This window comes from Pimephales promelas, chromosome 10, assembly GCF_988280905.1.
Source record: "Pimephales promelas chromosome 10, fPimPro1.hap1.1, whole genome shotgun sequence".
NCBI lineage: Eukaryota > Metazoa > Chordata > Actinopteri > Cypriniformes > Leuciscidae > Pimephales > Pimephales promelas.
The window spans coordinates 25,342,454-25,360,717 of record NC_142778.1 but is presented as its reverse complement, the minus strand read 5'-3'; the positions used below and the strand labels follow the sequence as shown (position 1 = coordinate 25,360,717).

General features: G+C 37.9%; 1 protein-coding gene across 3 annotated transcripts in view; it reads left to right on the top strand.

The window, feature by feature from the left end:
• Positions 1-18,264, top strand: part of hipk2 (homeodomain interacting protein kinase 2) — a 106,280-nt gene that overhangs the window by 14,499 nt on the left and 73,517 nt on the right. For all 3 annotated transcript variants that reach the window (XM_039650387.2, XM_039650386.2, XM_039650385.2), the window contains exon 2: positions 13,424-14,564. In XM_039650387.2, coding sequence (XP_039506321.1) covers positions 13,424-14,564 — 1,141 coding nt within the window. The remainder of the gene's footprint in view (positions 1-13,423; positions 14,565-18,264) is intronic.

The window sequence follows — 18,264 nt, the reverse complement described above, 5'->3', positions numbered from 1 at the left end:
AATTAATTTGCCTAGTCAGACTCTGATGGAGTCACGGATTACATTATTTTAAAACGTATTGTTCACTGTGTGTGTAAATGTGTTCCTGTTTTGTTCTTTTGTTCTGTCCAGGCCTGTAATTTCATTCTTGCCTCCCCAGAAAATGTCAACCTGTTCAGTAATCAGATTACTCATAGTTTATGGCTTTTGTCGAGGTATTAATATGTTGTATATGTTGTTCACTTATCACTACCGTCAGTGGCTGGCAGGACTCCAGGCTTTGTTTATGGAGCTCTCAGCACCGCTGGTCTACAGAACATCATTTGTGACTCAGTCAACATGAAACGGAAACTTTGCAAAACATTTAACTTATGTAATGTGACGTATGATGAATGAAAAAAAAAAAAACTTTATTCATCTTTATCCATCCATATGTGATACGTGGTTAAAAAAATAAAAATAAATTATGTAAGGAATAGTTGACGACGGGCTATTGAATTTTTAGAAAAATAATGCACACCTGAGGTGCTATGTGGCCATGAAGCAAAGCGGAACTGTTCCACCTCGGGTGTGCATTATTTTTTAATAATTCAAAGAATTATTTTCCGAAGAATATGATTCTGCCTGTACTACGGTAACCACACCTCAAGACATTGTTCAGATGATGTATTTTTAAGATTGTCGAGAGAGAGAGAGAGAGAGAGAGAGAGAGGGAGAGAGAAATGTGTTTTCCATAATAAATACATAATACATAATATAACATAATTTTGTGGCAAAAAGCATGGAAATAATGTTGTTTTTATCCTGTTGTTGACTATATTTATTTGCTTGGTTGTGGGATTTGGTTCTTTTGCTGTTGTAGGTGGTAAGGACCTTTTGAAATAACTCAAATCATTGGCAAAGTGATATGGAACTGTAATGCGCTCAAGACCTGCCGGAACTACTTTAGCCGCGCGTTTCCCTGAAAATAATCGCACACCTTAGAATGTTCATCAACCAATAAGATTTAAGCATTCAACAGCCCCGTAGTATAAGCATAATTACAGACAACTAACCCTAAACCAAACCCTTATCCTAACATTTAGTTAATTGATAGATATTACTCCGTACTTAAATGTACAGTAAAGTACACTGGAACAATGACACCTTAAAATAAAGTGTAACCGAGGGCTTGAAAAGGAAAGTTATCAGTCTTTTCTTTTCAGTGGATTTACATGTACCAATAATTAGTAATAAGACCAGGAATGCATGGTAGTAGCAAGTAAATTGGGTCAATTTTGAGTGATTTAAAGGGGACATATTTTACACTATTGTACCGTTATTTATCCCTCTATTATAATGTTTGTCGATTTTTTTTTTCTTGCACCAAAACGTGACAATTTTCCACCCTCTCTATGCGCATTAAAGGGTTAGTTCACCCAAAAATGAAAATTCTGCATCACACACATGACCAGTGTTGGCCAATAGTGTGCCTACGTGTGACGTACAACACAGAAACATTGCGCTGTTGAAATCTCGAGACCACAAATTAATAGTTGAATACAGTCATTTTTATTTTATTTTTTGCGTACAAAAAGTATTCTCGTCACTTGATAAACGTAAGATTTAGCCTCTGTTGTCACTTGGACTATTTTAACGATGTTTTTAACTTTTCTTGGCCGACCAGTTTCGATCCCTTAAGAAGCCTATAGAGGAGTGATCCAGCTCTCAGATTTAATCGAAAATATCTTAATTTGTGTTCCGAAGATGAACGGAAGTCTTATGAGGTTTGAACAACATGAGGGTGAGTAATTGACCATTCGCAAAAGCCACGCCCCTTAGTTATTGTTACTATGCCCGTCAAACAAATGGTCAAATATTTTGACAACAGAACAACAGATTGCCATGACGGGAAGAGGTGTACCCATGCGTGTCAGTGTTTCAAGTAGCTGGTGGCGTTAAAAAATTGTTTAAGATAGTCCATGGATGGCATACTGACGAAGATTAGAGATTACCTTTTTTGCAATACCTCAGTGATATCCTCCAGGGCGAGGCACAATGGGCTACAGTAATGGAGGGATATATTCAAAATATAAAAATACGCAATGAAGGAGACTACGACTACTATCGATGCTAATGTTTACCGGTCTCAAACAACAACCCTTTAGAATACGTAATTCCTTTGTGGATCCTCTTGATCTGCTTTCTCCAAGTTTCTTTGACTAATCTCAGTGTCTCAGTCTCACGCACGCTGCACACGAGTTAACCATGTTCGACACGTTTAACTGGGAGTGGGGCCGTCCACACTGTTTTATCTATTGTAGGCACCGCTCGCGTTGTGTTTTTGGCTTTGGAAACGGAAGACACAACTCCTCCAGACAATCTCTCGGGGTACCTAGTGTCCAATTTACAAACGACATGGGCGCACCGCTTTACCATCTCGCTTGGAGTCAATGTTTGACGGCCCTGCTCGCATAGTAACAGTTGCTATGATGGTGTGATTGGACAATGGCTGTTTTGGGGGAGGGGCCGGTGAAATGTCAATTATTGACAGAATTTTCATTTTGGGGTGAACTAACACTTTAAGATTAAACAGACCGTGTTCCTTTAAGACTTCTATCTGTAAATGATCTCCGTTATGATTGTCTAACCTTTATGTACCAGCATATGGTGGTCCAAGTTGGTAGATGCTGAATGTCTGTTGATATGTAAACATAGATGGTCATATGATGAGGTACTGAAGGTTACATTAAGGTGCCTCTATTATTATTATTATTATTATTACCTTTAATGTAGTATGTAATATAGCTGTTAGTGAATATAAAAGGTCGGCAAGGTTTCAAAAATGAAAGTGCACGACAAATGGAGTTATTGTCATAACAAATGTGCGTAATCCCAGCCTATGATCTTCATTGGCTTCCCCCGCAAACAACATCTACTTTGAGCCACTGTCAAACACTAGTTGTAGCTGAGGCCTGAAAGAGTTTGATTTGTGTTGTTGACATGTCGAGAAAACGTTGTTTTCTGCGCTGCGAAAGCAAATCCACTTTGCATGCTCTTCCAAAGGATGGGGACATGGGCTGGAATTGATACAGTAAAGCCGATGCCATTGTTACCGTTCATATTAGAGCCCGACCGAAAAAGGATTTTGAAGGCCGATACGATACAAATATTTGTTGGTTTTAAAATCCGATATTCCGATATATCGGCCGATATTTATTTGTTTTTTTTCCCCAGAAGCGCATAACAAAACATTACCAGATTTCCTAACATTATTATTTGTAGTTATTTTGAAATATTCATTTATCGGCCGTTATAACTGCCGATACCGATAGTTTGGAAAATGCCTAATATCGGCTGATAATATCGGCCTGCCGATAAATCGGTCTGGCTCTAGTTCATATCACTGTGTATACAAGTTTTGAGAAAGATCCGGAGCCGAAATTCAGATATGTTAATGGACGTTTCATGTGCTTTAAGCGGTAGACTAATCACAGCAGACTGGGCCATCTGACCAATCAGAGGGGTTTAGAGAGACTGAATCCTTTATTAAAAGTTTCAGGCACTGTGAGAAAAGAGGTGATACTGTTACTGTATTGTATATTATGAGAAAATTTTTTTTTTTTTTTGACTTTGGATGCATATTCTATACACCAAAATAAAATTAGGAACCTTTTAAAATAGCTGAATTGGGGCACTTTAATATGACTGTGAATGAATTGTTTTCAGACAGGAATAGGTGTTTTGTGAGTGTGTAATCCTGTTTTCCATGGTATGTCCCCTTTAAGAGTTTAAGTGCCTTCCCATCATTCCATACAAGTTGCCGTAGGGTTGCAGAGGTCGGCCACACACACATACACACACACACTCCCTGGACTGTGATGTATGTGCCGGAAGAAGCAGTCATAATGTATCCTGAAGAACTCGCCTGTGAGGACTTTGGCATATTAGCCGTGTCTGTTTATCTCTGTGGTATTCTCCAGAACCGTCATTTGTGTTAAGATTATACTTGATGGAAAACACAAACTGAACCAGCGAAATGACAGATGTTCAGAATTCCAGTGTTAAAATAACACTAAAGAGGAAATGCTTTCACGAACTGCGGCTTTTTGTTTAAGGAACACAATGCAAATGCATTCATATTTCACGTCGATAACACTTTTGTTCAAAATAAGCTTCTTTTGTTAATTCCAAGGTTGCTTTTAACTTGTTTTGTCAGGGTAGAGAATCACTTTAGTCAACGGGCGTCGCATTCATATGTGCTTTAGCGCCACAGCTGCAGGATGTGCGTGTGTTCTCTGCACTCTGTGCCTGAATCTTGTTTCATCTGTATCTGGCTTGGCTCTGTGGTTAGACTCTGGCATCTTACTCAGGTCTCGTTCTTTTGAAGTGCAGCAAATACCTGCAAAACATACATTCACATACACACACACACATACCGCAACAAACAATGACATGGTTTGTTGTTGTTGTACCTCAGAGATTCCAAAGAGTTCCAAATAAAATAAAACAAATCATAAACATAAACATATTTAATGCATGATAAATTCACTGTGCCAATGTTTTATTAGTGGTGCTGGTAAAGTGCTAGTGGGTGTCTGCAGCAGTGCATCGATACTGTTACTGTAATGGTCTGATAACGCAGTTGTAAAAATTGCTTCTTATCGTCTACTTGTTCTTAAATGGCTGTCATCTTAGTTTTAATGCTGTCGAAAACAATTTAGTCAGCTGGTCCTGAAACATGAAAGTGGCTACTGTGAGCTCTCCAATAGGGGTGTTCTCACTGTTATATTAGTAGAAAGAAATAGTATTTTTATTTATTATATGTGATTTAATTTGTAGTTATTTACTATTTATTTTTTAATTTTTAATATTTATCATATTTATTATTATTAGTTTGCATGTACACAGTACTAGCAGCAGTAGTAGTAGTGCTGTCAATTGCTTAAAACAATTAACTAATTAATCGCACATTTCTGTAATTTATAGCAAATTAATCACACCTAACTTTACATTTATTCAATATTTTATTTTAATTATTTATTATTGGTTCCTTTATTCTATTTATTTATAAATGTATTTATTATATTTGTATTAACTATTATGTTTCACTCACCATTATTATTATTATTATTAGTAAATGTAGTTAGTATATTTGTTATATATTATTTTTTTTATTCATAATGTTTTACTAATTGTAAAAAAAAGACCATTGATTTTTAGTGCTATATTAGAAGTAGTATTTTAATGTATTATTGAATTTTTATTTGTTATTTTCCATTATTTATATTTGTATTATTTTTCACTCTGTCACTATTATTATTATTATTAATAGTAGTATTTGATTTATTTAAATTTATTATTAAAATAGTTTTATTTATTCTGTTTATATTTGTATTTGTTATTATTTCTATTAACTGTTATGCTTTACAAGTACACTGTAAAAAAATGTTGGTTTAACTTAAAATTTTAAGGCAACTAGGTTATTTCATTTTTTTAAGTTCATTGAAATGGAAAAATTGAGTTAATACAATGAATTGATTGATTGATTTAATCACCAGAAACTCAAACTATTATGCTATCTGAACTACATAAATGATTTAAGTTGATTTGACAAAAGAAAAAATGTTGTGATTACAAATCAGGAAAATATTTTTTTTACAGTCTAGTAGTATTTTAATTCATTATTTTATTGTATATTTTAATTTATTAAACTCAATTAAAATGTGTTAACTTGTAAGTTTTAATGACTTAAATCTACATCTAAATAATATGAAACTTGCTGCTGTGCAAGAACTATGTCGATTATCATAAGGGCTCACTTAAGGTTTTCCTGAAGAAGCTTAGTAAACGCATGAATCTCGCAAACTCCCATGATGCTCTCTTCATATTTCATCTATAACCTCTTCTAAACATATGGCTTTCTCTATTCTCACACACAGCCTTAATAAGCAGTCACTAACAGGCTGGTTGGAGAGGTCATAAAGCCTGTGACAGTGTGTGTTATTTGTTTGTCTTTCTCTGAGGCCGTCAGAACACATGTCAATGGCTTTAGCCGCTCTCAGCCCCAGCTGCTCTAGTTGTCCTGCTCACCAACAAAGCCATCCTGACTAAATAGCACACAAACACCCACTAATGGGTCAAGTTAGGGCGTACTGTGCACGTGTGCGTCCATGTCCCACTTCTTTCTGCACGATCCATATCCATTTCACCCATTGCTTAAAGTTGCTTTATCTGTCATAGCTCAGGATTCCTAGAGGTCTCAGATGTTTCTCCTAAAATTTTGTGGGAAACATTTGTTGACATACAGTAAGTGCCTAAATCCGCATATCCTTCTGTCTGACTATTGAGCTATCATTATATCGCTCTCTCCTTATACTTCTGTTAGTTTTATCAATTATTCTACTCATCAGTTTTAGCAATCTACCATTGTGGCCCTCAAACCGTAATCCTGTAATTGTGGACAAATGTGGGCACAGAGGACTCAGGCGTGATCCTAATTTTTATTTATTATAAATGTTATATCGCTGTCTTCGATAAAGTTTTGTCTATCCATTTATGGTGGTTTTTTTTTTTATTTTGGGGGTATTTTTGAATTTATTTACTTCAAAAAGTACCATATTTTCTATCTAAATTATTTCAATGTAAATTAATTACTATGTAGTTTTATTTTTTTATTTTTTTAAACTACATTAAAATATCATTCAAATAAGTTCTTAGAGCTAAAACCTAAAGATGAAGTGACTTTGCTGTCACCTGGTGTCTTATTTTGGCTTATTTTAGAATGCTCTAAATTAGTTTTTCCCATTCATTTCTATGGGTGTCCATTTTTGACCCAAATACAAGATTAAGGAGTTTTTTATTCCACCCACTTAACATTGTAGAATTGAGTAAAAAAAAAAATTGTGTGTGTTCAGGAGGCAAACTTAGGAAAAGTAGCCAAGTCTTGTACCACTCGGATCAAGGGAAGTATTTTTTAAAAATAAATCAAAACTATTTTGCCCACATTTGTCCAGAATACAGTTTTAGGGTTAACAAAACAATGCCATTAGACATTGGAAAACGTCTCAGTTTAGTCTCAATGCTGTCTTTGACCGATATCAAAGAGATCAGATTTTGTTTCCAAACGGGCAGGTCTGTGGCAAGCGTAAGCGAGCAGCTTGCATATGCACATATTTATGTGTTTCACAAACACCATAATAGAGCTCAGCTAGTAAAACATTAGCGCTAAGTGGTAATCCTTTTATTTATGTTGTGCTCGTGTGTGTCTGTACTAGCCGCCTCTCTGTTTCGTTCCATAAATAGGTTTAGATGTGATGGCTAAATGAGGACTGGGTGGTCAATATCCTGCAGCATATGCTGTTTGTGGGAGTCTCTCTCTATCTGCCTCTCTCTGGAGATCTTGTGGTTGGAGGAGATGAGCAAGACCAGAGAGCTCCACATTCAGGCTGAGAAATAAACAGCCTAAGATATGCTCCTGTGAGCGGTGTGTCTCGTTTCCTGCTGGCGCTCTTCCTATCTTCACACACTGCACGAAATCTGCGCTCCCAACCTCTCAGAGCTCTCTGAAGTGCGCTGGCCCTGCTTTGCTCTGGAGGTGAGAGATACACCGTGTTATGAATAGAGACAATAGCCAGAGGTTTCCTGCGCTCACTCTCTGTGGAACTACATTAGTCGATGTTTGAGAGTGGATGCCAGTTAGATTTGGGATATTATTCTTATAAAAATGTGAAATATTGTTTTGAATTATTGATTAATGTTGTTGTGCGTACAATTATTTGTCATCTCAGGAAAGCGCAAAAACAATGCCTGTGGATAATGGAGGAAAAGAGCAAAGAAAGAAGAAGTGATGTGTAGGGGGAGGTCAGCAAAGAGAGATTGTTTGATTGCGAGAGTGTCGGGAGACGGCAGAAGGGATTGAGTGGCGAAATAAATGGAGGATTGGAGAGCTTGAAAAGATCAGTACAGACCTGGAGAAACAAGATACTTGGAGAGCTTAAAATTGAGTAGATATCATAGAAAGGCAGGTAGCAAAGGACTTGAAAGGAAGAAACATGTTTTTCGAAGACATGCAAGAAAAGCAGAAAATATGATAGGCTTCCTGTGCTTCCTCCCCCCCCTGATGGTATGCTACAGTGGGCATCGCTCCGAGCCACAGGGGATAATGCTTTGTCTAGACAAGCGGAGGTCAATTCATTAACCACTGATTTCTTCCCTGGACATTTTTCCCAAATGCCTAGATCGCACAGAGACAAAGCAAACCTCTGTAGGACATGGTCCATTGTTTGAATTGAACCCTTGACAGCAGACAGATTTTACATGTTTATATCTATATATTGTTTCGCGTTTTCTTAATCCTATTTCCGTAAAAGAGTTAACAAGCTTAAAGTTTGGACTGTTTCCTGTATTTAATCCTTGATCTCCTCATTCCTTCGAAGAAAAAAGTAGATTATCCAACCTTGGACAAAGGGAGTAACAGTTCATCCTGTAATAAACTGACCATTAGCATTTTAACAAATTGCTTTTGTAGAGCAGATGAATGACCCTTTGGTATGCTCGTGGCAGTGCATTAAACCGGCCCGCTCTGTGTGAGGTATATATGCTGAAAGCTGGCTGGCGCTACGGAAAGCATTCCAGCATTGTAAATATGAAACAATGGACCAAACCGGTTGTATTCACACGGCAGGAATTCATGTAAACTTCACCCGTTGGGTTTCTGTGAGGTTTTTCTATATCAGTTCATAAACATCATTCTCTCTCGGCGGTAAACGCTTGAACTGGTCTCAACAGTTGAACAGCTGTAGAGTTACTGAGGTGGTTGTTTGAAGAAAACATTCTGAACATTTGAACTCTCTTGAAATTAAATTATTGCAGAGTGAGTTACAACATGTCTGTGTTCAAAACTGGGTTGTGTAAAATTCATTATTGGTGAATCCATCCATTTGTCCATCCGTCGTTTATCTATCTATCTATCTATCTATCTATCTATCTATCTATCTATCTATCTATCTATCTATCTATCTATCTATCTATCTATCTATCTATCTATCTATCTATCTATCTATCTATCTATCTATCTATCTATCTATCTGTCTGTCTATCTGTCTGTCTGTCTGTCTGTCTGTCTGTCTGTCTGTCTGTCTGTCTGTCTGTCTGTCTGTCATTCTATCTATCTTGTCTGTCTGTCTGTCTGTCATTCTATCTATCTATCTTGTCTGTCTGTCTGTCTATCATTCTGTCTGTCTGTCTGTCTGTCTATCTATCTATCTATCTGTCTGTCTTTCTGTCTGTCTGTCTGTCTGTCTATCTAGTCTGTCTGTCTGTCATTCTATCTATCTTGTCTGTCTGACTGTCATTCTATCTATCTATCTATCTATCTATCTATCTATCTATCTATCTATCTATCTATCTATCTATCTATCTATCTATCTATCTATCTATCTATCTATCTATCTATCTATTCATCTATCTATCTATCTATCTATCTATCTATCTATCTATCTATCTATCTATCTATCTATCTATCTATCTATCTATCTATCTATCTATCTATCTATCTATCTATCTATCTATCTATCTATCTATCTGTCTGTCTGTCTGTCTGTCTGTCTGTCTGTCTGTCTGTCTGTCTGTCTGTCTGTCTGTCATTCTATCTATCTATCTTGTCTGTCTGTCTGTCTATCTATCTATCTATCTGTCTGTCTTTCTGTCTGTCTGTCTATCTAGTCTGTCTGTCTGTCATTCTATCTATCTTGTCTGTCTGACTGTCATTCTATCTATCTATCTATCTATCTATCTATCTATCTATCTATCTATCTATCTATCTATCTATCTATCTATCTATCTATCTATCTATCTATCTATCTATCTATCTATCTGTCTGTCTGTCTGTCTGTCTGTCTGTCTGTCTGTCTGTCATTATATCTATCTATCTTGTCTGTCTGTCTGTCATTCTATCTATCTATCTATCTATCTATCTATCTATCTATCTATCTATCTATCTATTTATCTATCTATCTATCTATCTATCTATCTATCTATCTATCTATCTATCTATCTATCTATCTATCTATCTATCTATCTATCTATCTATCTATCTATCTATCTATCTATCTATCTATCTATCTATCTATCTATCTATCTATCTGTCTGTCTGTCTGTCTGTCTGTCTGTCTGTCTGTCTGTCTGTCTGTCTGTCTGTCTGTCTGTCTGTCTGTCTGTCTGTCATTCTATCTATCTATCTTGTCTGTCTGTCTGTCTGTCTGTCTGTCTGTCTATCATTCTGTCTGTCTGTCTGTCTGTCTATCTATCTATCTATCTGTCTGTCTTTCTGTCTGTCTGTCTATCTAGTCTGTCTGTCATTCTATCTATCTTGTCTGTCTGACTGTCATTCTATCTATCTATCTATCTATCTATCTATCTATCTATCTATCTATCTATCTATCTATCTATCTATCTATCTATCTATCTATCTATCTATCTATCTATCTATCTATCTGTCTGTCTGTCTGTCTGTCTGTCTGTCTGTCTGTCATTATATCTATCTATCTTGTCTGTCTGTCTGTCATTCTATCTATCTATCTATCTATCTATCTATCTATCTATCTATCTATCTATCTATCTATCTATCTATCTATCTATCTATCTATCTATCTATCTATCTATCTATCTATCTATCTATCTATCTATCTATCTATCTATCTATCTGTCTGTCTGTCTGTCTGTCTGTCTGTCTGTCTGTCTGTCTGTCTGTCTCTCTATCTATCATTCTGTCTATCTCTCTAAGGCATTTTAAATTCAGTTCTCAATAGCACACAACCTTGGTACAAAGTCAGGTTAGGATTTAGACGTTCAGTTTAGTTCCTTCCATGTGACATGTCCAGAATGTTGCATGGCGAGACATAGATTTTAAGGTACTAGGTAGGGCCGGATTGGATTAAATCGCCAAAAACAAACATGATGAGCTGTGATGAGTTGGTAGAGCTGCGCGGTATAGTAATCTGAACGTGTCAGCTGCCCGCGAGACTAGATTATCACTCATGTCTGACGCAAAGGATTCCAGGTATGTTCCATCTGCAGGGCATTTATTACTTCCCAAGCTCCGTCCCCACCTCTGACAAACACACATACTAACAAACAGGGCCACTGACCATGAACAAATTATTTTTACGTGAAGACCTGGCAAAGAAAAGCGTAATCCAAGGAGTGACATCTGGCCTAGATTATGGGATTAACGTAAGGGCCCTTGCTCCTTATAGCAATAGCAGATGTTCTTCATTACTTGCTCCATCAACAAATTGCCAGTGAGGTCCTATTTATTTTAATTTAAATTACAAAGTGAATATACTTTACATCATATTTAAGTTTATAATATAAATTCTGTTGTAAATAGATTTATGTATTTGGTCTATTCAATATATTTGATGCATGTAATGCAAAGATTATAGAATCTGAAGTCCAGGCTGTTTTGGTTGAAGAGATAGATTATGGATAGTACATATTTAATATAGGTTAAAAGGGATTTATGTTATAAAAGCTATGGATTGTGTAGGATATACAGTACAGTGTATGCAGTATGGACTGTACGGTCAATGTTTGATCAACTTTTAAAGCCCAAGAATCCCTGACCTTTAAAGCTAAAGCCAGATGACTATTGAAAATATTTTGGCACTGTCAAATGTAAAAGATAAAGTAGAAGGAGGAAAGATGGTTTGAAAAGTAAAAAAGTAGTGAAACAGAAAGTTAGCTATTAAGAATTATAACAATAATGAAGTGTTCATGTGAAGTTTCCTCCGTATGTTTCCTGTCTTGGGAATTTTCTTGCGTCAAGGAATTCCTCAAACCAAATGAGATTCATTATCTGCTTGTAAGATGAGACCACAAAGGAAAAACGAATTATTCTTATAGATATACATTTTGTATGGAAACATCTTTGGAGATCCATTGTATATTTAACATAATTTGCAAAGAAGGGATAGAGATATTCTAGATAGTTAGATGTTACTAACACTCATGTCATTCGAAAACTTTTTGCTGTTGTTGTTTTTTTTTTTTTTTTTTTTTTTTTTTCAATGGGACATTGAAATTATTTTTTGGGAATACATTGAATAGTTTTTTTTACATTGAAATATATAGTAAACTTGACTATAGTCCAAAAAGGTAAAAAAGTATAATTTAAGCAGACAGACTGGATATGAGATTACAGTCCCTTTCTGTTTCTTTAAGTTGTTAATTGTTGAAAATCTGCCCCTTTAGGGTTCGTGCATTTAGCATTTATCTTTTAGTGCATTTCAGTAGCAGTTTAGGTGTGAACTGATACATATGTGGCGTGAAATGCACACTGAAGGAACCTTTTTATTTCCTAGTGTGCTAATTCATGCCACTTTGGGGATTCTGTAAATAGTGCATTACAGCGTGCTCTGCATGTAATCCTCTCTGTACTGTAATCATTATTTTAGCACTACAAACAGTGCCGTTCATGAGGGCTATTTCTGGACCGTTGTTTGCTTGGAGAAGCGGCGTCCGTTCTGAAGCTCAGAGAGTTCCCAGAAGCCCAAATCCCGTTCTGCTTATGTTGTTTTGAGGATCTGATGTTGAGATGTTATTCAGATGTTTCAGGTTCAGGTGCTTTTTCTTTTTCAAATGCCTCTGGAAAAGTGATGTGTTGCATGCATGTTTTTTTTTTGGTGGAAATAGCAATCATTCTTTGAGACTCATGCAAATGGCCTTGGTCTTGACATGATTTCTGCCTTTTTGGTGGTCCTTACATTGCACATTGCTTTTACAGAAATCCTAGAGGGCCAGTAAAGAATCAATATTTTCATCTCATACATTGACATTGCATTTTGCGCCAATTCACTTCAGATTTCCACTGTGTCTATAGTGAATAGTAAGGTTCATGTTTTTTTTTCTTTTACTTGAAAAAATATACATTTCTACTTAACCAAACCTAAAAGAAAATATGTAGCATTTTTGCATATAAAATTAAATCACCAAAAAGATGTTTTGTCAGACTTAGCTAGCTAACCTCTGGAAACATCTTTCCATCAAATCTGTCAAGGGCAAGGTCAGGCAAAATAAAAAGTAACTAACAAAGGCTAAAACAAATTTGCAACATGAGCAATCAAGCCATGAATGTTACTGGAAAATACACATTTCAAGAGTTTTTTTTTTTTATCACCATTCATTTTATGCAAAATATCCATAAATATATACAGTGTGGAATCAGTCCAGCTGCTGCCCTGAAGCAGACTCTATCAACTTAAGTTTCAAGCCTGAACACTGCTGAGCAATCAGAGCGAGTGTGCAAGGTATTTGTACAACGGCTATTTTATAAGTTAGCATCTGGACTCTGACTCTATTAAACTGGCCTGCCGTGACCTGTAGGATTTTTTATTTAAAGCGTATACTCGAGTTTCAATCCAAGTTTCACATTCCCCCTCTCTCTCTCTCTCTCGTTATTCAGGTATGGCCTCGCAAGTGCAAGTCTTCTCCCCTCACACTCTCCAGTCAAGTGCCTTCTTTAGCGTGAAGAAACTGAAGGTGGAGCAGAGTTGCAACTGGGATATGACAGGGTACGGCACGCACAGCAAGGTCTACAGTCAGAACAGCAAGCAGAGTGTCTCAGTCGCGCCAGTGGGCATCAACGCCGCCAGTCTCCAGGTCTCCAACTCTTCCCTAACCTACGAACAGGCCCTCCTCTTCCCGGCCGGCTCGGGGCACATCGTGGTGGCTACGGCCAGCAGCACATCTGGGGCGGCTGGTCAACTGTTGGGCAGCACCGGTAGTAGCGGAAGCGGTAGCGGAGGCCACAATCTGACGCGCCGCAGCACCGTTAGTCTGCTGGACACGTACCAGCGATGCGGGCTTAAGCGGAAAAGCGAGGAGCTGGACAACAACAACGACAGCGGGAGTAGCGTGCACGTGGTTGAAGAGCAGCAGCCGCCCGCAACGATGATCCAGAACAACACACAAAGCGGGGCCACCGTCGCGACGGCGACTGCCTCCACCACAGCAACGTCCAAGAACAGCGGCGCCAACAGCGAGGGCGACTACCAGCTCTTGCAGCATGAGGTACTTTGCTCCATGACCAACACCTACGAGGTGCTGGAGTTCCTGGGTCGAGGGACGTTCGGGCAGGTGGTGAAGTGCTGGAAACGCGGCACCAGCGAGATCGTGGCGATCAAGATCCTGAAGAACCACCCTTCGTATGCGCGGCAGGGTCAGATCGAAGTGAGCATACTGGCTCGGCTGAGCACCGAGAGCGCGGACGACTACAACTTCGTTCGGGCGTACGAGTGCTTCCAGCACAAGAACCACACGTGCCTGGTCTTCGAGATGTTGGAGCAGAACCTGTACGACTTCCTTAAGCAGAACAAGTTCAGTCCGTTGCCGCTCAAGTACATCCGACCGATCCTGCAGCAGGTGGCCACTGCCCTCATGAAGCTCAAGAGCCTGGGACTGATCCACGCCGACTTAAAACCTGAGAACATCATGCTTGTTGACCCAGCCCGCCAACCCTACAGAGTCAAGGTCATCGACTTTGGCTCTGCTAGTCACGTTTCCAAAGCGGTGTGCTCTACCTACCTGCAGTCTAGATACTATAGGTAAGGCGCTAATGTTGTTATGGTCTTTGTCAGAATTGCTGATGTCTGTGTGAGCAGAGTGTGGACAGGCAGGTAGTACATGAAGAGTTCAGATGCAAAAGCCTGTAAGTGACATTTGAAATTTTCTTCTAAAATGATCATTTTTATCAAGCTTGTATATTTAAGTTCAATAATTTCACTTAAATGGCAATAAAGATTACCTATTAATTGTCTTTTAAGTGAAATTACTGAACTTAAATATACAAGCTTGATAAAAATGATCATTTTAGAAGAAAATTTCAAATGGCATTTAGAGGCTTTTGCATCTGAACTCTTCACATAGTATTCAGGCCGAATGCAATGATTGGATGAACATTTTTGGTCCTGAGACTTTTTTAAGACCATTTTTTAAATGTTTAGACCACTTCCAGATATGAAGAGAGTTGCAACCAGAATAACAAATTATGTAAAAAATTGCCTACCCTATTTTGAAAATGTTCTTTTGACCCAGATTTGACTAAATCATTTGACTTTTTAGACTCGTTTTCCAGTAAAACAAGACAACTTATTAGCCATGATTTACCAAACAGGGCAAATTAGTGTGAGACTGCAACCTCAAGTGATATTTCACCCCCAAAATGAAAATTTTGTCACCATTTGCTCACCCTCAGGTTGTTCCAAACCTGTATGAGTTTTTTTTCTTCTGTTTTACACAAAAGATACTACTTTGAGTGATATCAGTTCCTAAAAAGTTTGTTGAATGTATCTTTAATACAGGTGTATTTCATCTTACTACTGTTTTTAAGCATATGAATATACACTTGTATTCAAAATACAATCTGTGAAAATGTCTTTAAAATATTTGAATATCTTATGGAGTGTTACTTAAGTACATTTTTTTTGAGTGTGTTGTATGTCATTCAGGTATTGTTCGCCTACTGTATCAAGATACATCCAATGCCTTTGAGCTTTTTGCATACAGTGTAGTAGGGAAGTGTGCATGTTCCTTTTTTTTCATGGCAGTATATTAAAAATACCCATAACTTCCTCAACACGTGCATTTAGAGGGGTCATAAAATCAATGGCTCACTGTGAACCTGATTCCTTATCTTATTCAATGTGAAATAACACGTTGAGTTCTGCTTTGAAGATTACAATAATCCGTTTACTTTGAAAGACAAAAAACCTGCTTCTTCTTATGTCTTTTAATTTTCTGTCATGAAATAACCAGCGAATAAAGGCTTTTTAAATAATTTAGTTTGTTTGCTACGTTTTACAGTATGGTACAGCTTCATGATGGCAGCACCTGGGAGATATTTGCAGCTGATTATTATTTATTATTTTATTATTATTTGCATCCATACGTTTCTCTTTTGGAGTTCCTTGTACAAAAAAAGCAGTATATTGTGCTTTTGAATAAAATAAATATAACATCAAGTTGACTGGGGGCCAGTTCGGTTCACTTCCCTCCTCCCAACCCGAATCCAGTGCTCTCATCGCTACTAACCAGCTCCCTAGGGATAAAGAGATGGGGTCAGCGTCAGTTCCCCGGCAATACTTCCCTGTAATCCACACCAGAGCGCCAACATTAGAAACAGATGCCTCACTTAAAAGCTGCTTATTTATTTTCCCAGCCAACTCTTTCATTTACCTATAGCCTTGTTTGGGTTTCACGGGCCAGATCGAGTCGTTTTGTGTAGACTTAGACCTGGTTCACACAGAAGCTTGCTATGTTGGCTTGCCTCTGGTAGACCGACAGTAGGTTAGGTTTGGGGGATGACCAAACAGCCACCCTAAAAGAAATCAAACATAGAGTAATGAGTCAGTCCAAGTGCTACCAGATGTGTTACGTTTAGGATGCCACCAGCATAGTTACTAAATGAGGGGGCAGATAGGCTATCGTTTGAGTTTTGCAAATGCTTTGATGCTTGTAAAGGCAATCGGCCACTTGGTCATGTTTGGGAAATTGCTGAAGTGTGTGGAAACTATCAACAATTGTGTTGACCGGTCCCTTCTTTTTCCCCCAGCTGTGCTGATGTAATCGGTTTGCACGTAGAGAAAGATCTGAGATCAAAATAGACTGAAAACAGCATGCTTTTGACTCAAGGTCACTGTAAATGAGAATTGAATTTATTTATTTGGAGGTGAAGAACAGTTGTAGCGGGATGTACAAATAAACCGCATAAAGTTTTTTTTCAGACTCCTGTCCTTTTATCCTCATCAAGAATAGATCTTCTAAATAATACATCTATTTATATATCAGCATGTTCTGATATATCTGCCCATGTGCATTAACTGAGTGTGTGTGTCAGTGATGAGTTAAATGTGAAGAGTGGTACGGAAGCTTAATTTTGGGTCCGCCTGTGGGAGTTCACATAAAAGATGATCCCCTAATTTCCTCCCAGCTGGAATGAAGAGGGGGAATGAATCCCTTAAGTTTGCATTGAAAGAGGGACCAAGCCATGACTAGAGACTTGGGTGTGTGTTCTTTTGACTTTTGAAGTAACTTTCCAGGACACGTACCTTAGCAACCGTGCTAAAAATCACTCAGAGCTCTTTAGGAACCACATAACGATGTCCTGGCAAATACAAATTGCTCTGTATATTTTGTCTTAGATTATGTTTCTTAATTTATCCACATTGTTTCAGGTTCCAATAATGTTTGGGTACAACCACCCAAAAAAAACCCTAGCAACCGCATAGCAATGCCAAGCAATGACTCAAAACCCCCTCTAGCAACCGCATAGCAACTCCTTAGCAACAGCCAAATGCATGTGCTTTTGTCCTCAGGGTTCCCCCCACACAACAGGATTACTGGCTTTATCATAAATATTTAACATGGATAGCAGATTCAATCACTCTCTGCCAGTGTTGGGAAAGTTCACTTTCTACATGAACTAGTTCAAAGTTCAGGTCACACATTTTAAAATGAACTAGTTCTTTTTTTCTATATGTTGCGAGCTTTTTTTTATTTGTATTATTGCCACAGCTCATATACAACAATTATTTTATCGTTGGGCAGTTTGCACAGAAATGTACGATTTTTCCCATCCTCACCGACCTCGTCATAAAATTACGAGGTAATTTAAATTAAACAGTTTAAAATGATCAAACGACGCCTCCTCACTCGCAGCTTTGTCGACGGTGGCCGCGTGCGACACTAGTGGCTGGTTTTGCCAGATTGGGTTTTTTCGCTACATATTAAGGCCTGTTTACGTGTGTTTTAGTTGGGTTTTCACCTGGGAGGTTCTATAGAAATCTGGCATCCTATGGTACGAAGTCAAACTGAGAGACAGTGCGTTCACATACACCAGAATGAACGCTTTCACAGTAACGTTCATCAGGCAGCACGTTCAGTTCACGCTCGCCCAAAACTATGGACACGTTCATGAACGCGTTCAGGCACAACACTGACTCTCACACACCTCACACCACAGGAAGATCTGATAAGATAATCTGTAGAACCATCAAGATAATCAGGACTTTACCCAGGATTGTCGTGAGGGGAGAATTGTCCAAAATCAGCCCGATAGTCTTGTAGTGTGTGGGTGCCTTTAGTATCACAGCGCTCAGTTTTGCGCGATGAAAACTCCACTTCAGAAAACCAAAAAATCTATATTAAGTGATGCATTTAGTTCATGCTTGCAGTATTGATTGCAGATCTTTTGGAGGTGGACTATAATTATTATTGCATCGATTTGTTGCATTTTTGTGTCAAGAT